This window comes from Lepisma saccharinum, chromosome 24 (genome assembly GCF_977018435.1).
Source record: "Lepisma saccharinum chromosome 24, izLepSacc3.1, whole genome shotgun sequence".
Lineage (NCBI taxonomy): Eukaryota > Metazoa > Arthropoda > Insecta > Zygentoma > Lepismatidae > Lepisma > Lepisma saccharinum.
In genome coordinates, this window is record NC_139252.1 from 43881858 (window position 1) to 43907085 (window position 25228).

Sequence of the window (25228 nt, forward strand, 5' to 3'; positions counted from 1 at the left end):
AAACTTATTAGCGGCCATTGTGAGCCTGTTCTACGTGGTTGCATACGATTCAGGATAGAAGTAAATTTTTTCTGGGTTTTGTGGCTTTGAAACGATGCATCAAACCGAAAAACTTTATTAAAGATAGTTGTTTTGTCTTAATGTCCTCTATATGTTTGCGCTGGCGCTCTATATATGTTGTGTATATTTTTCGAGACGAGACGAGCCCGAAACTTATCAAGTCTCCCGATACTGTCCCTTCCAAAGTTTGAGAGATTCTGTTGTAGACAATCACGTCGAACTGTGTGTGATTGATAACACAACATGTGAATATGTATGGTAAGTGAACAGTCCCACAGCACATATCTATGAAGTCCTGTGTGTTCATTTGTGAGTGTTCTGTCATCAGTTGCATTTAATTATTCATACTCATTGTTAGCTGACGGAGGCAGAAAGCGACAAAAACTAGAAGCAACACAAAATGTATAAAAATCTCCCTGCCACTTTCAGATTTCTCTGAAAAATGCCCCCCTTTCGGTATATTTACCACGCTGAATTTCCCTCCAGGGAACAACACCGGTCGGAAAAAACAAGCCTTTTGCCGAAAGGGGGAGTGAGCAAAGGGTTGCCGGGGGTAGCTTCCCTCTGTTACAAAGTTAATCCCCTCATGATACAAGCTGCGACGTTGCCAGATGGACACCAGGTGTCGGGGAGATAACGAATAGCCTCTGGGGAGGGGAGGGGTGGAGCGCATTGTGCGCCCTCCAGGGAAGGGGGTGCACGCGTGAAGTTCTAGTTTCCGACCTTCCCCACTGCCTCGCTCGATGACATTTGCGGTGGACCTCAGGGCTGGTTCTCACGCGTCTCGAGTGCTGGGGGCGAGTTTTCACCCCTAGCCACGCCCCCCGGCTACGAATGGGGGTAGGCACGCGTTGTTTCCGTTGCGGATACAGGACGCTTCTGAATTATTCAGAAATGTATCTTTACTGAAGGCGCGTGCCTCTGCTGGCTGCATTTATGCGTTCTTTTCTTTCATAGGCTTTGAAGTCTCATTCAAGCTCAAATCCATGGATCAAACTTCTGATCGAGGGTGTGGTCTTTCAACATTTTCAAGTTTTTGGGAATGAGGGGTGCAAAACTTTCCAGGGGTACAGGCAGGATTTTCTTGTCTCTGTGGGTGGTGAAGACTAAGCCTTGACGAGCCAGATTGTTATGGGCAAAATAGTACCGAAATAACAATTCGCAATGTACCTGTTGATATAGGTAGTACATAGCAATTGTGACTAGTATTGACACATTACTACTTTTGTCAGAAAGTTGCCGAACACATTGAAATCAAAGAACAGACAACTTTCCATTTTCGTGATGTTCACAAGAATATGTACAAACTGCAAAATATGGTAAAAATTCAAAGAGAATACTAAAAATAACGCTAAATGCCACATTTGCACTATCTCGCAACTTAGTATGTCACTTTATCCATTTATATGCAATTTAGGACAACAATTAATGTTTTTCGGAGTTTCAACATTTGCGGATGGTTTCAGTTAAACGCCTATACATAGCATGGAAACCATCAAGAACAAATAGGCACTAGTTAGGTACCATTTTTTAATTCAGCAATCCAAAATCTATTTTAAAAAAATGCGTGGCTACGCCAATGGAATGGTGATTTCATTTTACAGGCGCGCACGCACACGAATGCACACATCGAAGCTTAGTTGATCTCAAAAATCTTAAACTTATTCACGTTTAAGTACGACTTTACTATTCAATGTATGTCTTTATGTATTATATGCGATAAAAGTCGTTCTACACTTGTCACTTGCTGCATATTAATTTAACGGAGTTGGTTGGTTGCAGTTTCCTCAAGGAAATGAAACTAGGTTTTTCGTCCGCCATCTTGAAACGCGTTGCTAGATTTCACTCAAATACAATACCAGATCAATAGTTCACGACATCTATCTGCTATGAAGATTTAGGTTCATGGGCACCAAATTTGCAGCAATTATATCGTGGTCACAAAATGTCTGACTTGTTCTCTCTCTCCTAAACGAGACATTATTTCCAAATCGTGACTCTCCTGCGAGTTCCGTTTCCCTATCTCCAAAAATGTAGTCTGCACAGTGTGTTGAAAATCTATGTCTTGTTACTGCTCTTCGAACGGCATATACGTATATATCCGTGTTCTAGACGTCGAGATCAATGCATACAACATGTTTCAGGGCTTAGATTATGCCATGAGGTTCTCCGCATAGCGGGAAACGCAAGAAGTCGTTGCGGGAATCGCTAATCCAAGGCACCTGCGTGTCGTGTGCAATTGCAGTGTCCGTAGCGTGCCTAGATGCTCTTCCGTTGGTTATCGACCCCTGCCGTGAGAGTGGGTCACCGGCGAGAGCAATAACTTATGCAGAAGAGAGCTCGATGAAGTTTTCGTGCTGGAAGAACTCAAAGAGAATGAGTCTCCCCTGGACGGGCTGAAAGTGTCGTCAATTGGGAATCGAACAGTGGCGTTCGCAAATGCTCCCCCGAGGTTGCGAGCTGGCCTTTAAAAGTCACCTGCTGATTGGATCTCCAGGTTAACTGTCCCCGTGAAAGAATGAACGGTACGCATCAATATTCTAGCAATGAATAACACTGGGGAACAGTGAAATTGCGGCACAGTGTTTGAGAGCTAATTTAGGGCTATTTCATGCTGCTGAATAATGATATATTTCCTAAATTGGCTCTAATTTATGAAATAAATGCAACTAAACCAAAATGGCGGAAACATAAGACCTACATATAAATGAACTTCCAACAACAATTTAATATTTCTTTTTGTGATTACAATCATTATTATAAAAATAAATTTATATAGGACTATGATCATAATAATTAAGAAAATATGTACACAATGAAGTAACAAACTATGTGAAACGTTTTCTATACGAATTCCTGCTGTATTGCTTTATAGGACAATCCCTCTGTAAGCTCCAACAGTAGTCGGCCATCATGTGGCGATCCCACCGTCCCTGGTACCTTTCTTCCATTATCCTTATATCCTGATGGAACCTTTCTCCCTGTTCTTCACTAAACTCACCAAGGTTCAATGTGGCTATGTAGAAAATGTATCTTCACACTCATATTAGCTCCCAATTTCTCAAAATTCTGCAACATATTTCCAATTATACCGCGGTAGTTTTCTGCTCTGTGATTCCCCAAAAAGTTTTTGACGACGGATGCAAAGCTCAACCAGGCCTCAGATTCGATGTAAGACATATAAGTTGTAAAATTGGCACCATTTATAAGTGTACGAATTTGTGGTCCGTCAAAGACTCCTGCCTTCGATTTTTCAATACTTAGTACTGGAAAAGTGTGGCATATATATTTGAAACAATCACCACTTGTATCTAAGGCCTTGACAAACTGTTTTATCAACCCAAGTTTAATATGCAGTGGCGGAAGGATGATTTTGTCCCTATCTATCAGCGGTTCATGAATGACATTAGCTTTTCCCACTGTAATATTTTCCCTTGGGGGCCAAACGTTTATCGTCCAAAGCTTACCTCTAGCACGACTATCCCAGAAACATAGCAAACAGGGATGTTTTGTGTACCCAGGCTGAAGACAATGTTTTTCTCTTAGTCGCGATGCTAGAATCTCAGATGATTTTTTTGACAAATGTAGGTCACGAATCAAATCATTCAGTTCGCCTTGGAAGAATTCTTGCGGTGTAGAACTACATCCTTCAAAATCACTTTCGTTTTTATTGTCACTAGCACTTTCATCTGATATCTCAACGTCATCGTCGATATTTTACGAAAAGGTACATACTTGTAAAGGTAAATTTTCACTGTGCAGTATTGGCGGTTTTGCTGACTCTACATTAGGGTATACCCAATTACGCTATTTTAATCTATTCATGCCTTTAACATTTACAGCACAAAAATAGCAATCATTAACATGATATTTTGGTTCACTCCATGTCATGGGCACTCAAAATTTGAGTCCCTTTCGTCCGCCATGGCCCAAATAACGAAGTGATTCCAAAGAAGTTTTGCAAACTATATGTGGGACCCATTTTTTATGCTGTTGTCCCAGATTTTTGGCAAAATAAGCCTGATACAAATCTCTCTCACTACATCCGTGAAATTTCTTCCCTGTGATGGTAGACAATATATTCCACATATATAGCAAAAAACATTTGGGTTATTGAAACACTTACTACGTGAGGAACTCATATTTCCAATGTATTCACATTAAACGCATTTCGCTTAGTTATACTACAAAAGTGAACATTAAGAGATATATTCCCTAGCAATGCTTCATAAGTTGTCTAGCAACAACAATTTACAAATAAATAAATAAGTTTCTTAATGGGAATTACAGCCAATTATCAAATTTTGATATTACCGAGAAAAGAGTGGAGTAATTTTACCTCCTACATTTTCCATGGTGTGTTTATTTTTGTAACTGGAGTCAATTCAACTGAACCAATCATACAATTGGCAATCACAGATGTTTTGTGTGCTGAAACTGTTATTCAACTTTATGCCACAAAATAAAATATTTTTTTTGTTCCCCAGTGTAATCTATGGTAAGGATTCGACGCTTTCGTCGGGAGAGCGAATGCCCAATTCACTAGCGCCGCCAAGCGAGTGGAAGACAAAGGTGATTCAATTATTTGGAAATATTTAACGATTTTAATTTTTCATGTTGGATTGTGTAATGGAAAGGATACGAAAAGGATTTTTTTCCTGTAGTATATATGAACAAAATACTACACAACCCTAAAGCGAATATGAAGCCTCCTATTGGCAAACCACGACGACAGGAATGATGAGAGATGTAATTGACAAAGGAATACTCGCTAGGGAATATCCATTCTCGAGCCGCACTGGAACAAAACTAGAATTTCTGTGCAAAACTCTGCTTGGTCTAGGAATATATGTGCACGTCAGTGTACACATTAAATTTTAAAGACGTGACAATATATTTGTGTAACACGCAAAACATGCGTAAAACATTTGTGACCTTGAAAACACACTAGAGTGTAACTCGCTGTTTTTACGCTGTTGCTTACCATCATGCAACCTGTTAGTAGTCGTTTCATGTTCTAATGAAACGCACGGGAGGAACTCGGAACTAGCGGGTAAATATGGAAGCCCTCCAAAACCTCCGCGAGTTGTGAGTTTGTCTTTTAATTGGTTCCATTGTGCTGAGGTAATTGAATGAACTGGGGTACGGGCGAAGGAGTGCTTTGTGCAGCTTGGAAGACAACAGTCTGTCTGCTCTTTCACCTCCCCTTCCCGTAAATGCCGTTGCACGCACGCCTCATTGTCTTTTTCGTTAGACCCTTAGAACTTCCATAGACAGGTATTTTTCTTAACGTACTTGCTGCGTTCTAATGGTACCGAGTAAAGTGTTAAAAACTCTTTCAACATTTCCATGCCATAGCATATTTCATAGATATAGTTGGCCCTATTTTTTTTTAACAGCTTAATCATCTCAAAGTTTTCTTCTAAAGTTATTGTTGGTAATACAAGCGACAATCAAATTAAAACCTTAATTCGTTTTTGTTTTTTACCTAGTAGATTTCTGCACGTACAGTTGCACAAGTTTGCTGCATTTTAGCACAGACCCATTGCTGATCCACATATATTTTCAAGTCTTGAGTTAGTGCCTGTATACCTCAAGAAGAAGAATATTTGGAATCTATGTGCAGTCACTTATGAGCCACCGCGAAGGTGTTTCCACCCATCTGAGTACGGACTGAGGCCATTGTCGAACTTCCTCCTCTATTTGCAAACTTGCTGGCGTGGTAAGCGTGCATAGAGACATTGAATTTTCATTTGCCGCAGAATGTCTATTTTAGGCTTCCAGAGGGCAAGGAACCACTGCTCTTTGCTGATGCATATGCATGCAGGATGTACCATCTTTAAAATGACAAAAATGGTGGTGTGATCCTCACTTGATCAGTGTTGAAGCCGTTTTGTAAATAACAGTCGATTAAATGTGAGCTGTGTGTCCCGTAACTTTTAAGCCTTTCATTTGACTTTTCCTTGTGTATGTTTTCATGACTGGACTGCAATTTGTGATTTTTGTTTGTTGTCGTTACTGCATTTTGGAGAATAGAAGATGACTTCTCAGTGAAAGCCAAACATTTGACGAAGGCTGCTAAGAAAAATAATATCATTCTGTTCAAAAGCAACACACAACACAAAAACTACAATAACAAAAAAGACCTTATAATTGGTTCCGATCTTTCGACTCCTTCCTTATGTTACCATCTGTGACTGCAATTTGTGTTTGCAGATAATGTATAACACTATGGGAGTCTGCATGGTACCCATGGTACCACTCGTGTTAGAAAGAGTGGTTGTAGAAGTGGAAGAAGATAATTAGAAATGCATGCAGAAGCAGTGTAAAAAAAAAAAAAAAAAAAAAAAAAAAAAAAACTAGTGAGAAATAACTTTATTCATAACTTGTTTGTTCCACAAAAATAGTAAATATAAAGACATGTTTTACCTTACAGTAATTATATTTTGTTCTCATAATGATTATTTTTAAAAGGAAATATATTTTTTACCTAAAATGTATTTGTACAATCATGACAATCTATTTTAATATTTTCTAAAAGCATTGGTTTTGTGTGCAATAAAAAAAAGGGCGAATGTTCAGTGTGAGATTAGGTGGTCAGGTATTGGTCAGTTAAGTAATTTTAACCCTTTGAATAGTTTCTACTCCTGTAACATAAATAATAGTGAAACTCCTCGTCCTCATACTAATAATATGCATCATCTGCCTCTAAAAACGATCATATTTCCTTGCACCCTCTCCCCTTTCCCGAAGGGCAAAAAAGGTTTAACCCCTCCCCCCCCTTTGCCCTTCGCCACTAATGGTGGTGAGTTCTTTTTGAACGTCTCTTTATCAATTTCATCTAATGATTAATCCTTGTCGCCACGACTAGCTACCGGTGGCAGAAAACGAACGTAAAGTAAGAAGGGGGAAAAATTCAAGGGAGACACCGATGAAAAGTCATGCTTGCACGTTTTGAACTTTTGTCTCTTCAACGTCATAACCTGGATAAATATAGCGGTGGACAATTTGCTCACCCATATCTTTGTGGTCCTCTGTGCGATATTCCACGAGTAAGGAACCATTGAGGGACCAAGCAGCCGGAAAATTGTGGCCGCTGCTAACACGATTACGTCCCATGAAAATCATACGAGCGGGGACTTTTGCGAGCGATATAATCTAATTATGCAGTTGCATTTGTAGTTTCCGGACCAGGGGACAAGGGCGGGGGGGGGCTATTACGTAACGTTCCCCCTTTTCTCCCGCTTCGCAACGGCGTCACACGGAGAAACGCGCATGGCCCACGAAGTCTGACGTCATCATTTTTTTTTGCTCGGGGCGAGGTAGGGGGTCTCGGTTTCCAGGCAACCGCTGCGCTATTTGGACAAGTTTCCAAAGTGGGCCACGGGAAGGTATATGGGGCACGCCCCTTCTCCGGGAGTCGAATGGGGGTTCGCAGGGCAGTGGGACAGGGCCGTTCCGGGAGCAACCCCTGGATACACTCCGGGGACCTTGAGGGCGTGGAGAATCTCTTGATCCGAGGCAGTCGAATTTCACGCCGAGGAACTCAGCTGGGCTTCGTTTCCGAGAGCAACAGCGATATTGCGCAGCGATGTTGGAAAATAAAATGTAGTCAATCGAGTGTTAATGAAAGTTAAACATATATAACTCATTAACTTCGATGGTCATTATCATGGTGAAGACATTTGATGATTTTTGCATCTTTTTTTTCTAAACAAAAAGAAAAAGTTGAAATATTATTCCAGTATATTACAACGTGTATCATGATAGAGTTGGTTGAAAAAGCAGTATGAGCATTTTTTTCCCATATTCTGTCATTTTCGAGGGATAGGTCATTGTTTCGGCAAATTTATAGCTCATTTTAAGTATTATAACAGTTTTCTATAAAACCTTTTTTTTAGATAACAATTTTGTCATATATTGAGGTTTTATATATTACTGAATATTTCTGCTTGTTAATCCTTGTTCATACATGAGCAAACATTTTCAGGGAAAAAGTGGGCCTGTAGGACCCAGGGTGGATAAAAATGATGCTTTTCTTTAAAAGATCATTTTGTATGATTTAAGAAATAAATAAATCACAGTTTGTGATTTTTAAAAAACGCCCATAAAATGGCTTGTATGTTTTTCGGCACAGATCATATAATATGTTGTTTTTTTATGTGAAAGATGTTTTCTGATCCACTTTTTCTTTTTATGGTCTTTTGATAGAATGCTATGCTGCATGTCAAAATAACTGCTTGCATAGTTTTATAGAAGTTATGGATTTTCTCGGTCTAATGCTGTGTCAAAATGTTTTTTCTCGTTTCTGCCCTTCGATTTAGGGCATGCGTTTTTTATCCCGTTTATTGTTGAATTTCATGATTGTTGTTTCACCTTTCTTGCACATGCGCTTCTCTAAACCTGCAAGTATTCTCCTCTGTCATTTTCACGACGAAGGACAATCAGGAAATGTTCAATAAGTTTCTGATGGAACAATTGCGATCAGGTCACCTGACCTTGGGTGGAAACGTACAGGAATTCCCACCATACTCGCATAAAGACAGAATTGCGTGTTTGTGGAGGAAGGCTTAAAACGTGAGACTCGCGTAAGAAAGTGATGACCAAAAACTATAGAATATGTACGTACAAGGCCAGGGGAAAAAAAGAGGAGCATTGAAATCGACAGCAAGATTGAAAGTTCTCTAAAAAACTACGAGGAAACTGGTTTTAGCCCACGTACAGAAACTGGACTTGGTAAACTCACCTCCCTAGGTTTTGACGGCGACATCTCACATGGAAAAACTTGTCTAGTTTAAGAAATACGATAACGAAATAAATACGGTTCAAACCTTTCCCGGTAGAGAACCCTAATATCCACAAGGATTGTAACACTTAGGAAAAGTAAAAATAGAAAATACTCAAGCAAATACCTATAATTATAGGGAGTTGACGTTGGATGCAACAGGAGGAGGAGTTCGGGCTCGTAGGCTGTGGTCGCAATTGTCCAGATACCACCTTTTCGGAAGACACTCGAACGCCAACCTGTCTTTCATGTAGTGAATTCTGGGAACTCCGTTCTAGAGTTGGTGTCGAGGCTTGCCAGTGTCTCTAGGCTCGAAATATCTAGCATAGACCACATATACAACGTGTACGCGCACAAACTTTCACCATGATATAGAAGTCATTTAGAAAAACATCTTTCCTTGAAGTTTTTTTTTGTTGTTTCTTTTTGGCGCTTTGTTTTGGAGTTACGGCCCGCAAGATAATAATAATATTAATAAAAAAAGATTTTATCCTTAAAATATATGTAACCATGCGCCACAGATTTCCTATTACCACTTACGCGTTAACTTTGTCACTTCTACTATAAACAAAATATATTGATTACGTGTAAATTTGATTTAAATGTATTTTTTAATATTTCAAAGTATCGGTCTCGTCTCGACTTTTCAGATGTTTGCCTGGGTCTCGAAGAGTCTCGATTTTTACAAGCCCGTCTCTTCAGGCGAGACCAAGTCTTGTCACCGTACCATCCCTACTTGCAGGCAAACGATGCTGTGGCGCCAGGATCCAGGATTCATGTGCATTCAACTCATCTACTCACCATTCGTCATCGCGATGAGTCAAAAGTGACTGAAAAAACGAGATAAAATAAATCGAAGTAATCGAATTTAAGACTGGTGCACAGTGTATATATAATGTGTGAAGTTGAAAGGACGATAGTAATTGTGTTGTAAGTTTTTTTAGAAGCTGAGAAAAGAATACATTGATGATTAAAGCTCGAATCTTGAAAGTAAATGGGCCAAAGGGATATCGATAAGTAGTTTATGGCTATCGAAGGCACTTCGAGATAAACTGAAGGATTACATGAATCATTCATATACTTATTACAGCGGTTGAAGTTATTATACTTCCAAGATTCTGACACATTACGAGCGAGGCAGAGAAAGAACCACAGCCTTATCGAGCTCAAGAACGTCTAGTAGATTTAGTAACAATTTTCGACGGCAGAGAGCGTCGCAGTCGACCGCCCACGTGATCCGCGTCCAAGGCCTTCCACCACTGCGCATGCGCGCGCGGTTGGCCTACGTGGGAGGCTACGGTTGCCGTGGAAACGACCCAGGAGAGAACCTCATTCCCGGTAACCATGGCGACCGGGAGAGTGGGTCACCGTCACTTATTGGAGCGAGGGATTCAGTCACGTAACGCATTAAAACGTGCACTATTCCTCCCCCCTCCCTCCCCCGCCCGGGCAAGCACCGTTTTCTCTCTCTTTACTACGGGTTAAAAATACCTACGCTCGGATTCAGGTGGAGCTTTATGAAGTTTTTGGGAAAACGGGATCCCATCCCATCGCAATATTTGCACTGCAAAGGATAACAAGACGGCGAAATTAGAGAGCATTTCGCTAGCTATAATGGCTGTGCAAATAAGATACAACAGTGACGTTACGCGGCGGCACCGTCTATCCTCCGGAAGGAATTCTAGATCTTCGAAGACCCAAATCTAAAGACGTTGTTTATTTTAGGCCCCACCCCGTTGAGAAAGGTTAATGCAATGGCTTAGAAGCAAATGCTGGATTTCTATGCTGTCGCGAATTGATCTTTCCATATCAGAGTAACTTTATTCCCAACTCAGTCATGGAGAACTGCTCTAACACTCGTTCTTCCTATTTACTATGGGGGAATAGTGGGATGCATAACTATCAGACAAAATGTCCATCACCATGTTTATACTGTTCTGAGTCGCAAGAAGTTTGAGTTTTTTTGTTTTGTTTTAAGTCTGCTTTATATACAGGTAAGTTAATCGTGACTGGACGTTTTAGGTGGGATCGAACCACCATGTGTTTGCACTGGGTATCGAACCCGGGACAAGTAGTTGGTTTCTCAAACTTTGTTTTAAGACCAGTTTATCCTGAGATGTGTCCAAACTGGACCTATAGTTTATTAAAGAGGGTTCCGAAACACATTGAAGCGTGTCCCCTTTGGGAAACGAACCCACCACCCCTCGATTACAAGGAGACATGGGATCTAAACCGTGATCGCTCACGCCAAAGGCGATAGCGCTAAGCATTTCCGTACGCGGGAGCTGAGAATATATTTATTTGTCTTACACGTTGGCAATTAAGTCACCTTATCTCTTTTCCCATTCTTTTCATTTTTTTGATTATCGTGTTTTACTGCATTTACATTAGGAAGGATTTGTTGTTCCCCACCAAATTTTGCCGTTGTTGCGTAGTTTCTTTCTATAAGTTTATTAAAAGCAACAGAAGCCTCTAAAATGGGTCTAAAAGCACAAATGGACGTGTGAAACATTTCTGCATGGATTTTACGATTCATTGAAGTTTCCGTGTATCAGATCCGACGTTATTCTCGGAAACTGCCCCCGTGCATTGCTTCCGAGAATCTCAGAATAAAAGCGCCTCCGTGTTATGCAACCAACAACGCTTAGAGCCATCCCGGAGCGGCCCATACGTAAGGGGCTAGGCACGGATGAAGAAGAGTCTGTCCATTCGCCGTTACCTACGTCATTAGAACCTGGGTAAATCTCTCTTCGTTTATGTTACTTCGCTTTTCTGCTTCTTTTGGCTAATAGCGAGAATAAATGTAATGCAATGAATGGAGGGACAATCACAAACACACAAGTTCCACAGAGGGTTATAATGGATGTGAACCAGAACCTCGTTAGTCTGTAAAATATCTCAGTTTTAAAAGAACCAGGATGATACATACAGGGTAGGCCAATTGAAGTGTGGTGGTGATGACGTAAGATGAACACATTATCATGTGAGAGCTTTCTTCTTAATTTAGGAAGGAAATTTCTCCCTTAATAAAATAACTATTATTATAAACTAATAATAATACACTATTGTTTCTATTTCCAATTATAATTATATCATGGGACATTCGATGCATCAAATGACTGAATATCCGGCACAACTTTATTTTGTACACGTCATAGATATCATTAATAGGCTTAAAACATAGTTATAATTGCAATTAATTTTTACATACCTCTTTCTCACTAAAGAAAATCTTTGAAAGTATCCAAGAAATTGTAGTCATGAAATGTACGTTGTGTAACCTCTCACATGAAAATATATAATTTTTGGAATTTTGAAAACTCATTAAACCCTTTTTTGTTGTTGCACACCAACTTTCGGAGTTCGTCTTTCCTTTGTACATAAATGTACATAAAACAGAGTCTATATTCCTTATTTTTTTACTTCATTTGTCTTTGTAGTGACTGTTTTACATAACGTGTTCGCCATTACACCGAAAAATGGGGGCAATATCGAACATGACAGGCTTTTTTTTTTCATAATTTCTTGTGTGAGGCAAATAGTTTGGAAACATTGTTACCTAGTTGATTTAGAAGAAAACATACTAGGGTTTACTTAGAATATATGCAGCGTCTAAACCGTTTTCAAATAATTCCATAATTCACCATCAAAGCTTAAAGTGTTCGGCAATACCCCATTTTCTCCTATAAACACGTTTTGTCACACTGTAAATTGTTTTTGAAGTATGTTTTCATGTATTTCCGTTCCTAATTGTTCCCTTTCTTGCTTTCTCTTGTAGTTCCTGAAACTTGTGGAGAAGAGTCCGATGGCCAGGGTAATGCTGGATTCGGAACAAGTAACAGCATTTGCGTTCACAAATCAAGCCTATAGGAAATACCAAAGCAAACAAACGAAAGAGCCCAACGTGCTCAATCATATCTGTAAGTACCCATGTGATGTGTATATAACCCTGTGCACTTAAAAGAAATCAGTTAATATGCATGTTTATACTCTAAAATGGCTAGAAAATACAGTAAAGGTTTTAAAAAGAAATGGCTGACAGTGTGTTTACAGGTCAATGTGGTTAACCCAATCGCTTTTGGAATGAGGAAGTTTTATCCAATGAAACAGTTTAAGGATAATTTATTAAATTTGCAGGCACAGTATTTTGACATTATGATCTGAGTTTCCAAACTAATTCACTGTAATTCCTATAAATTAACACATTTGCAATGCTCTTTAATACATTTTACTGATGTACAGTCAACGACAAAGATAATAGCAGGCAAAATGTCCATCACTATCGATCGATATACTTTTTTTTGTATAATAATTGTTTTAACTATTCCACAGAGATCTTTATATAATTATATTTAACTGTTGCATGCAAGTTTTACACATTTACATCAGTATTTTGTTTTAATGTTAGATTATTTAAGTATAATGCTCGTTTGTATTGCAAAGTGTGAGTGGCGTATTCTGAAAATTGACCGCAACCATTCTTATTTATTATATACAGAGTGAGTCATAAGTGTCCATACAAATGGTGAAAACGGTGACTAATGTTTATTTTTCCTTTTCAGGCAGGTGAACCAATGAAAAGAGATGCCACTAACGAAGGAAGAACGGATTGACATCATTCTGTTGGCTGGGAGTGATACCACCCGTCATGTAGCAAGTACATTCAATGCAACCCACAGAACGCAGATAACCCAAGACACCGTGGCCAAACTTATCAAGAAATTCAGAAGGACAGGTTCCGTCGCCGACGAAAGCAGGCCTGGAAGATCAAAGACAGCAACAGATGATAGGAGGGTAACGCAGGTGCCACGGTGTCATGGGTTATCCACGTTCTGTGTGTTGCATTGAATGTACGTCCTACATGACGGGTGGTACCACTCCCAACCAACAGAATGATGTCAATCCGTTCTTCCTTCGTTAGTGGCATCTCTTTTCATTGGTTCATCTGCCTGAAAAGGAAAAATAAACATTAGTCACAGTTTTCATCATTTGTATGGAGACTTATGACTCACCCTGTATATATATATATATTAGGGTATCGGTTGATATTTTTGCACCGATACCAGCCGATACCATTGTCTTTGAGTCGCTAGAAGCGTGGCCAGAACCAAAATTTGTTCCTTTTCAAAGGTTCATTCACTTTTTCCAACTTACCTTTGGCTTTGAAAAATACGTATTTGTGCATTTGTTAGTTGAACATGGACTCAAGTTCCGTGAACGGCAAGTATGTGACAAAGAATCAATACGCAGATAAGACTCGCCGTCAAGTATCTTGCAAATCATGGCTAACGTGAAATTATCCCCATAGGAGTTCCTTCGAAGTCTACCAGGCTTCGTTCCCACAGATGCGGTCTCGTGTAACAATAATCCCAATGAGGTCCCGGTACCAACAAGACACCTGGTGTATTGTGGACATAGCTCCTTAGAGACCTCCCCCAGTCAAAACAGTCATCGCCCACGTGGTGGACCTGTCTCGGACATAGTACATAGCATATTCCTGGAAATTCAAATACCTGGGCTAATCCCCTTTTCCTTTCCAACTTTAGACTTTTGTTTGTCCCAACCAGGCGTGTTTGGACACAGGGACGTGTCAGGGAAATGTTCTTTGAACGACAGATGATGGCAGGTACTTTCTGGAACGTGTAGTGATGGGTTTGGATTTTCCTCCACGCCAATGGATGCAATCACTTGTTCTTTAGAAATCATTTGCCGAAAGTATATATGTCGAAAGTAAGGTCACTTCGGAATATCACTGTACTGAAATCAATCGCCTGATATAGAAGCAAGAGATTGGTTAGTTATCATTCTCTCCTTACATTTCGTTTACAAATTTTTATTCTTTTTGTTAAAGGACAAAAAAGAGACGAGATTGGTTTTACATTACAGCTTTACTGTTAGTTATAGACGTGTCCGGGGCTGGTAAATCGCCAATTATTCTTGTGTTCACGGATGATTTAATGTTAGTTTGGGAATAGTGATCCCTTAATTTCAGAGGAGCTTGAAGAGACATTTTTCAACATTGGGGGTGGGGGGACGACAACACGATTATTTTGCTCTTAGCTTCTCTTAATATTTCTCTCATATTTGAAACATCTGATCGATTGTCACTGATCTAAAAAATACTGTAAACTTGAGATGCATTATTGCAACAGAGCACACACACAGATATAGATATATATAGCCCCTTTGTTATTTTAAATTGGAATTATACAAGTATCGGTGTCGGTGAGAGTATCGGTATCGACTCAGCCCTATATATATATATATATATATATATATATATATATATATATATATATATACACGTATATACCTATATTACATCGACAACTTAAAATTTCCGTCAATTTCTATACATGTGAAAAAGTTGGTTTGCCGGTTGTATACCAGATAACAACTAGGAAGATGATGACAAATAATCTTTATTTCTGGGCTTTGAAAACAGTGCTAAGCCTGATACTAGTCCTTTTTGCTTCAGTGAAAACAGTGCTAAGCTTGATACTAGTCCTTTTCGCCTCAGTGAAAACAGTGCTAAGCTTGATACTAGTCCTTTTCGCTTCAGTGAAAACAGTGCTAAGCCTGATACTAGTCCTTTTCGCTTCAGTTAGAACCAGAAAACATTTTTCATTTTCCGGCCTGTTTTGGTTTTTAGGTAATTTTTCAGTATTTTTTTCCGTTTTTATTGTATTTTTATCATTTTTGAAGTTTATTTTTCTCCTTCCCGGTTGTTCCATTATTTTTTTTATAAATATATATTTGCTTTCAGTTTTTCAGCTTTTACATTTCATAATTTTATAACACAATATTTTCTCTTCTAATATAGTTGGTATGTATGTATATTATTTTATTAGTCGGATTCCTCAGAAGTGTTGTCAAAGCATATGCCCCATTATGTCCTGCTTATTTTAGTTCTTTTAAGAAATATTCACGCGTAACCTTGTTGAGACCACATTCAAATATAATATGATCAGATGTTCCTTCAGTTGCACCACACTGCAAATGCATTTGTTAGAATAAAATGAAGTAAAAATATGAAAAACCACCAAACAGATTTTATCAAATTATTCAACTTGTCCCTTGTAATTTATAAATATCGAGCTTTCATTTTAAGAGCGAAAATCATTTGTCATTTTTTGAATTTTTTACGTCATTTTAAATTATTTTAAGGTTATTGTGTAGGTCATTTCTTGAGATTTTTTAGGTCATCAACTTCCGAGCCCTATTCATGAACAATTCTATATTTTACCACAAGGTGTCAAGTCAGTTTTGTAGAAAGAGACAGTCTCCCTGGTTTCGAGGACTCTTCCCCCTTCCTCTCCGGGAGTTCTAGAGGTTAAAGTTTCAAAATGTTGCACCCGTAGCTATCTAATTGTCCATATGTATGTCTATGACTTAGACCGAATTCAAGATCTGGAATAGGCCCACTGTTCAGACGGGTATGAAGATTTTTTTACATGTGGTAATACAAATCAGCCCCTTTTCTTTGCAGGCAATGTGGCTCAAACAGCATCACAGCTGAGATCCACCATTACAACACAAGCCAGAGGATCTCCAACTGTATTTATCACCAGAAGGGGGCGTGATATTTACGTAAACAGTGCTAAAATAACGAGGCCGGACTACTTCAAAAGTGAGAAGCAGGTAGGTATCATAATCTTACAAATTCACTTGAATGACGTGTTCTTTTTCTTTATATCATCTCGAAAGAGCTCTAAGGTACAGCCAAGAATAATATATAATATGGATACTAAGTTAAGAGGATAAGAAAGCTCTATGCTGTGAGTGAGTGAGAGAGAGTGAGTGAGTGTGTGTATGAGTGAAATAACTACCATTTATTTTGCTAAAAATGTCAAAATGCTGAAGCATTATTTGTGTTGCCTGCATGAAATATATTGTATTTGCAGGTACTCCACATGATAGATGACATTTTGGAAACAGCTGTGCCACAGGACAGCAGCATATCTAATCCGAACGCGTATCAATTCCTCACCAACTTCTACAGCTTGAATGACATGGCTGCAGACAATACTATAAGGTGAGTGGATGGCCACTGTGACAAATGGGCTGAAGAAAATATGTTGTTGCATTCTGAGTGCCCTTCTTGGTGCCTATATTACATTATCCACTTACCCTAAAGCCTCGTTTACATGTAGCCACTAGATGGGATTATCAACTGAGAAATCGTAATTCACTCTCCTCTTATTTGGTGACTACACACATCTTACATGATTCCACAAAGCTGAATAGTTGAGTGTTCTTTTGTGAGCTTTGATGTCAATATCATTTAAGAAAGAAATATTGAATGATTGTAAGTTCTTTTTCTAAATTCATGAAATCAAGCAACTTTTTTTTTTTAATTTTTCTTATTAATGACCATAAGCCTCATGGTCATAAAATACAAGAAGTGTATTTTTAAAGTTGCATCTTCAACACTCTCTCTCTGTAATGAGTTTTCCAGTCACACTCGTGTCCTTTCACAGATCCACAAACTAAGATTCAGATTCAGAGTTACTTCTAATTCATCGATTTGTAAACTTCAAGATGGGTAAATGCCTGACTTAAGAGTGTACAGGCCAATGCTCTCCCTCTCCCCCACCCCCCTGCTCTGCCATGCTCCAAAAACCTGGAAAAATCATGGAAATTGGATGTTTTTGTGCTTGCCATGACTTTATAATAATAATAATAATAATAATAAAACTACCTCTTCACATTTTGCTCCAACAAACTTATTGATCGTATATATTTTGTGTGATAATGGTTTTATATGTTGTTTTTCTTAATTTTATTTTCATCAATGCTGAACAAACTTCATTCATTTGATTAGAATGCAAGCTTGAACATTTTTGCATTATAAAATAGTCTGGAAAGTTATTTGAGAATACTCGGGAGGCTCAGGGAATTTGGTTTGGCAAAAGGAACTGAAACGTAGTGATGCAACTTCTTTTTTGACGCTCCGTTACTCGCCCGGCATCTGCGAGACGTCAGAGAGTCTATCAGTAACGATAACTTCTGAAACGAGGTAGCTCTAGTATTCCCCGTCCCGGTACTTTTCTGGTATGAGCAAATGATTATTCAGAACGAGTTACGACAGTTCAAGTTTGTGCGGTGAGAAGTTTTTAGTGATATTGTCTGCACAGTCTCTCTCTCAGATGCCACACGAGTACATACAACATATGTTATAAAACACGAGTTCTAGAAACAACAAGGCTAATAATGTGTTTTATCCAACTAAAAATGTAAGTTTTTGTTGTGTATTGATCGAGTTTTGTATTTTTATTAAATGTGTAGGTTTTGTATTTTAGAACACTCAATGAATATTTGTTGCATTTGTGCCCAAAACAAATAATGCATTTTATCCAACTAAAAATGTAAGTTTTTGTTGTGTGTTGGTCGAGTTTTTTTATTTTTTATTAAATATGTAGGTTTTGTATTTTTTTAATAAATTTATTGGTTTGAAATACAATTGTGTTCACGCTTTGGTTCATCTGAACCACAATAATCCTCAAAGAAATATGTTTTCAATGCAGGTCATCACGTGAGTCTGTCAGAATCGGTGTTAGGAATATTGGCAAGGGAGGGTTAAATGGTCAATCTTATACCTTAGTCCTGCACCATGGCTGTGCAGGCTAAGCCATCAGGTTTTGGGCTCGGGCTATGGGAGGCATGCTGGGAGGAAGCCGAACAACTTTCCTCCTGAAATTTCATCCAGTGTATGAGACCCGTGGCCACCCACCACAGTGAGAAAATTGGGTAGCTACAAAACAGTAGCGCAACCCAGTCACTGAAAACTACAACGATGACTGGGGGTTCATTGTGCTGACCACACATCACACCATAACTGGTTGGATGATCGCCCACCTCTGCTGAGGCATGTGAGGGTGAGACCGGCAGCTGGTAGGTAGGCCATGGGCCTCATGGGCAGTTGCACCATGGGTTATTATTGTTATTCTTACATCTTACCATCTCTTCTTGCATCTGCCTTTTTTTTTAAGCTGGCCCAATTCCAGGGTGCATCACCCATTTACGCATGCCATTGGGGTGAATGCACTAGGTATATTAATAATATATGTAGTAATTTTATGTGACTCAGATGCTTATCTTTGAATTTATTTTTTATGCAGGATATTCAGTGAAATAGTCAACAAAACTAACAAAGTTGATGTGTTTAATAACCGCGGGAGGTACACCTTCTTCATTCCAGTGGATCTTGGGGTCACGGTAAGTATACATGCTCCACAAGTTGCTTTCTCTCCCTCCTAGGCTGTATGTTTTCTTCACCGATGATGATACTCAGAAAGGGCCAAAAGCTTGGAACTGAGTTTCGTGCTGATTTTTTTAACCCAGTCCTTGTGGTGACCTTGAAGGCAAGTACTTCCAAAAAGAAATATTGTATAGATGCAACTAAAAATATGTTTCATGGTAAATAATGTAAAAAAAAATAGCTATAAAAAAACTTGCCGCATAATGAAGCTAAGGAAAGCAAGCAATCTATATAGATGCTCTACCACAAATTGTAAGATTCAGGAAAACCTAATAATAATAATAAAATGTAAAAATGAGGAACTGATAAATCATCAACAATGGATTGTTTGTCCATAAAGACTAATAAAAGCATGAAAAAGTGTTATCTATAAAAATGATTTGCTGCAATACAACCCCCATTATTTTTTGAAATACCATCTATATAGATGCTCCGCAAAAAAGGATCACTTTTAGAGTATAAATATCGATCCACCACAGGTAATGAAGTGATTTTATGACTACAAGGTACACCTGATGTTACCATGATTGTTCTGCCATAAGAAGTTTTTTAAAATTCAATGTCCCACAAGCGTTGTTCTGGAAACTATTCTGCTTTCAAACCATTTCATATGGATTGTCTGTTGTGACTGGCATTAAATCCTATGGGTGAGAAAGACACTGAACTGTGTTTATAATTTTGGAAAACAAAATGTTAGCTCAAATTGCAATTGTGTAATTTCAGTACCATCATGATAAATGTTTTCTATGTGAAGTAATTTCCACACATCTCTACAAGCACATACTGAATAGGTTTTCTTACTGCATTGTTTGTGTACACTGATTTTTTTTTTCAATTTCATAGGACTAGTAATAATTCCAGTACCTTACGCACACCAGATTTGATGCTCTTAGGATTATAACCATGCTCATACATGCTTACAGTGCTACTATTTGTGTTTTGAGTAGATTAGGTTCTGTGGCCCTAGTATTTCCAAACTTTCCTACATTTTTTGCACATCAGTCCATTTTTATTTGAAAGAAATTGTAGCTTTACTGACTGTAAAAGAATAACTTTAAAAAATGAGGACTGTCGACTTAACCTTATATTTTAAAATGAGTTTACATACTTCTATGTTTCTTTGCATAAAGAAGCGGGAGCCAATCGACGCAAAGGTGATTGATGGACATGTGATTCCAAACCAAGTGATATTCACAAGACCAGAATCATCAGAGCAGCACGAAACCCTCGCCAATGGAGACAATATCAAAGTGACCATCACATTGGAAACTCATGAGGGAAGGAGTAAGTGGAACATATTTCTCAGTCATTTCTTATTTAGTCAAGGAAGGAATTTGAAATGTGTGTATGTGATTCAAAGATAGCTTTGTTACAAAATATTCATTCTAACTGACATTTATTTTCATTTAGCACTCTTGAGAAGGCCACGTGTGAATTATGTCAAAATACTGGGTAATGAAAAAAGTTAATTCAATACAAGCAGAGTTCTATTATTATGATAGTAACTTAGGAAGTAAAAACAAAATAAAAGTACACAAGAAATGTTATTGAATGAAATTTTATTTCAATGAATCCATTAACACAGGTTATGGCATGCCATCTAGAAAGAGATGATAGTGACTTTGTTTTTCATTTTTAGGAATTAGTGACGATTTTCTGAACAATGTTATTTTCATCTAAAATTTCATATTCATTCTTTTGCTAAAATGACTATTTGGAAAATATATTAATAGAATGCAACACAAAGTAAGATTCAATTCTGGGTGATGCCCCTGCCACAACAGTTCAAATCTATCTTATACTGTAGGTTCAATTCTGATTAACATATCTAAGCATAAAACTAACTTTGCCAAACATTATACGGATCATTCTATCATGTAAACGACCTAAATTAAAGAAAGAAACAACAGTAGTTGCTACTTTTTAGACTTATTTGTCTTTAGCTTTCCTTCTCTTTCCCCTTAGCAGAAAGTCTATGTAAAAAGACTGTAGGGTGTTCTCAGAAAGTTTGCCTAACCACTGGTGTTGTGTATGTATGTCTCTCTTGATACTGTAAGCTTTAAAATGTTCTGGAGAACTCGAATAAAATATCATTAGCAAAAGAGAAAAGCCACTTTAAAAATAACATTTCTTGTATTATTTTGTAATGGATGAAAAATAATAAATGGACAGCTTGTCTAGGTGCTTTTTTCTCTCTTCTGCCGCATCTGATTGGAATTGTTCATGAATATGTTTGTTTATATCTTTGTTTAAATTTCTTGACCTCAACAGTGCATAAAATGGAGTTAAGGGCCGATCTTCCTTCACTGATTATCATGTTGATATCTCCAGTGTTCCTTAAAAATAGTTCCAAGCTTGTAAGATCAAAATTGCATGTATTTTATTTAAATTTCAGCCAAAGTCAAAAGCTACACAAAGATGGGGGACAAAAGCCACCCGGAGGGACAGGTGTTTGCAGATATTGTGAGAGCCAACATTCCAGTGAGTAACGGAGTCGTTCATCTCATTGCAAAGCCTCTGATGGTTGTGGATTTCACCATTGCTCAATTTCTTGAGGTAAGTGCTTTAATATTTAATGATGGAAATAATTCGTTGTCTCCCATTTTAATTATTGTTACAAAATAATTGCTATTAATTATCTTGCAGAAGATATATGCAAAATTGTACATTTACTTAATGTATATATAAGCTGTACAATATCTGGTGCACTGTTAAAAAAATGGAATATAGGTACAGTGAAACTTCGATTTTATGTATTTGAAGTGTGTGTGGTTAGAAAGGCTTAAAGTGAGAGAACATTTTATAATGTATTGCTTTATTGGGACCATTTGTAATGCAGGAAAATGTAAAATTGCGGATTCACTGTACCTTCATGCACATATGAATCAGGACCCCCCCTCCCCCCACACATACAATTCACTAGGACACATGATGTCAAGGTTTTACAAAAGTACAACAAGAATGCAGAATGTGTTATGAAAAGGATACATACTCCGTGATGGAATGGTTATCACAGCACACTACGATGCCAGAGGTCCTGGGTTCGAATTCCAGCCTGGGCATGACTGTTCTTTGTAAGTGTCCCTTCATTAATTTCATCACATCTTCACTCATCTTCATCTTTGCGATTAGCCAAAAGTGGCAGAAATGCAAAGTAAAATAAATCAAATAAAAAATAAAGGAAGGAAACACGAAATCCTTTGCAATAGCCCAACATTAATTACAGAACAAAGACACCCACCAATTGTGGCAATCAATTTTAAAGAACATTACAATATATTAACTAAATAATATCAACGTGCATAAATGCAAGTGACATCTAGTGAACCAGACTGAAATAAAGAAAAACTACTATGAAAAAAATGGTCATATAGTCTCTTACTTGAACTATTAATGTCAGATAGCAGCCTTTTGTGAGTCACTGCGATGGATGGCGAATAATGTACATCTTTTTACAAAAAAGACACGAAATTACTATATAATTGTTTAAGAGAGATTTCAACCATGCTTGTGCATCAATTTAAGATCCTATTCTCTTAATGTTTGTGAGAATGGTGCTTTAATATTAGTATGCTATCTTAATTAATATAATATTGAATAGGCAAAAAGATGGGTAATTTGATTGATTGATTTGTTGTTTTGAGTCCACTTTATGCACAGATAGGCTAATCGGAACAGTTGAAAGTGGGATCTGAACCACTATGTGCCTCCACCAGGATTCGATTCCGGGACCCCTTGATTCACTATACAGTGAAATCCTGTTTTGATGTTTTGGATTTTACATTTTTCTACATTGCTCTGTCTTGTTCCCAGTGAAGCAAAATTATAAAATTTTCCTGTATTATAAATTTTCCCCTGATAGTTATTTAGGCACAGTCTCCTGAAAGATGGATAATCGAGGTACCAACATATTTTGTACAATGTCAGTAGTGGAAATATTTATGAACATTTTGATAGGAATTAAAACTTGCATTTGTTTATTAATATAATATATATTTTTTAGTCCCTGTTCAATGACACTTAGGTGGAGAAGAATGAGAAATGCATAGATCAAATATTTATTTAAAATGTTACCTTTACATTTCAGTGATTATAAACTATGACCATGTACTAGGCTGAATATAAACAACAAACTATATAAGAGCATCATTATTTATTATCTAATTGCAAGCAACATGCCGCCTCTTCGCCATGTTATCTTATTAATTTAGAGACAGTTCTCCTAACCATCTCTCCTCCACTGTGCTATATTTGGCCCATTTCTTGGTCGTCTTCCCACCTATACCTCTTTCATGACCTAAATAAATTGTGCAGTATTTCCTGTAGTGCAAAGGAAGGCATTAAATGAATAGGCCTACTTTGAAATAAAAAATAAAGCACAATATTGACTCAATATCTGATCACTAATAACTTGAATGTAATGCATTCATGGTTCATAGGCGTGCGCAGAACCTCTGATTAGGGGGGAGGGGGGCAAAAGACTTGATGAAAGTACATTCGGGAAAGAAACACCTAATTTTACCCCATGTTAAAATACCTTGCTTGTCCCTCCATGGAAAAAATCTGTAGACGTCCATGATTAGGGGGGCATCCCCCCCTTGTCCCCCCGTGCGCATGCCTATGGCATGGCTGTATTAAGGACAGCTTGCACATTTCATCCTCCATTAAACTAGGAGTTGTTGCCTATTACAAGTAGCTATTCTCATGGGCTTTCTTAAGTATGAGCTGATGAAAGCGATCATGAATGAATTTGGCTATTCTCAACGAAGCCAAATTTCCATTTATTGTCTAGCTTCAAATTTAAGTTGGAACTATTTAAAGAATTACAATACAGCATAGGCAAAGTTTTCACAAGTATCTTGCTGCTTAGCTAATTTTCTCCCTTTCAACAAATTTATACATTGTCTAATTTTGTACATATTTTTGCAGTATTAAAATAATTTTACATATTTTTATGCGCTTGTGTCATGTACATAGAAACTTTTATGCTGAAACTTTCTTATGCTGTGGTACTTTGCTGTATGCTTATGATATACTCTTGTGTTTTAAGGTTCTGTGGGAACATTTTCGAAAGTATTATTGTTTCAAAGAAGCAAGCCACTATATTTAGTTTTGAAGTATTATTTCAGTTCAGATTTATTTTCTGAGCACTCAGAATGGATTGCTTTGCTGTTGTCTAGATGTTTGTTGTTTCATGGTGCCATCTATTTTCTATTATACCTAGGTAATAGGGAATCGAATAGATTAACTGACTGTTTCAGTTTATCAGTAAAATTATCGATAATGCTGGACAAAGGAATAAAATGTAGGACAACTGTGGGAAAGAAGAAGACATCTGGTAACCTTATGAAATAACTATTCATGTTCTTCATTAAATGTTTTTCACTTTATATCAGGCTGATAAAATATTGGTTATTTGATAAAAACATTTTTGGTCACTTCATCCTTAATTGAAGCATGTAGGCAACATGAAAAGCAATCCACATCAATCATTTTTCAGAATGTTTTAGAGGAATCCTAAATTAATCTAATCTCTTAGATTCGTTTTTGCTAAATGAGAAATATTTTCGAAAAAGTCACCACTTAAATAGGCCAAAATGTTGAATATTGTTGGACTTGAAACACTGCCGATAGCATTCGTATTCAAAGGAGAAACGAGCCAGGCGCAAGGAGTTAGTGATAAAGTATGTAAGTTTTAAGTCATAGAACAATTGAAGATGTTGACTGCACACTTTACTTGCTGCCACCCACACAATCTGTTAAGAATAGTGATAATTTCTGTGGTATGTTCTCAGTTAACCTTATTCTTTGTCTTCCTCTTTTAATGAAAAACAATCTCGCCTCTCCCAAGGGATACAAGGTAAACCTTTACAGCAGCCAGTAACATTCCTGTTGTCTGTGTATTGCATTAGATCATGTGGTTTCTTGCAAGGCAACCTGTCTAGATTGCAGGCTGTGGAGATCGAAGTGTTTCTAACACTAGCAGCTCTTGTTAAATGAGAAAGAAACAGTAATAGCTTTTGCATTACAGATCCTATGAGTTTCTATTTGGGCTGAGCCGATACTTTGAACCAATACTGATCGATATTTATCGATACCTGCCGATACGGATGCTTGTACAT

The 25228-nt window shown here is 37.8% G+C and overlaps 1 protein-coding gene across 2 annotated transcripts in view; it reads left to right on the plus strand.

The window, feature by feature from the left end:
* The window catches only part of Fas1 (fasciclin 1 Fas1 domain-containing), a 239328-nt gene that overhangs the window by 175039 nt on the left and 39061 nt on the right, over positions 1-25228 (plus strand). For both annotated transcript variants that reach the window (XM_083110839.1, XM_083110840.1), the window contains exons 2-7: positions 12624-12765; positions 16335-16486; positions 16750-16880; positions 18967-19063; positions 20237-20390; positions 21502-21662. In XM_083110839.1, the coding sequence (XP_082966965.1) occupies positions 12624-12765; positions 16335-16486; positions 16750-16880; positions 18967-19063; positions 20237-20390; positions 21502-21662 (837 nt within the window). The remainder of the gene's footprint in view (positions 1-12623; positions 12766-16334; positions 16487-16749; positions 16881-18966; positions 19064-20236; positions 20391-21501; positions 21663-25228) is intronic.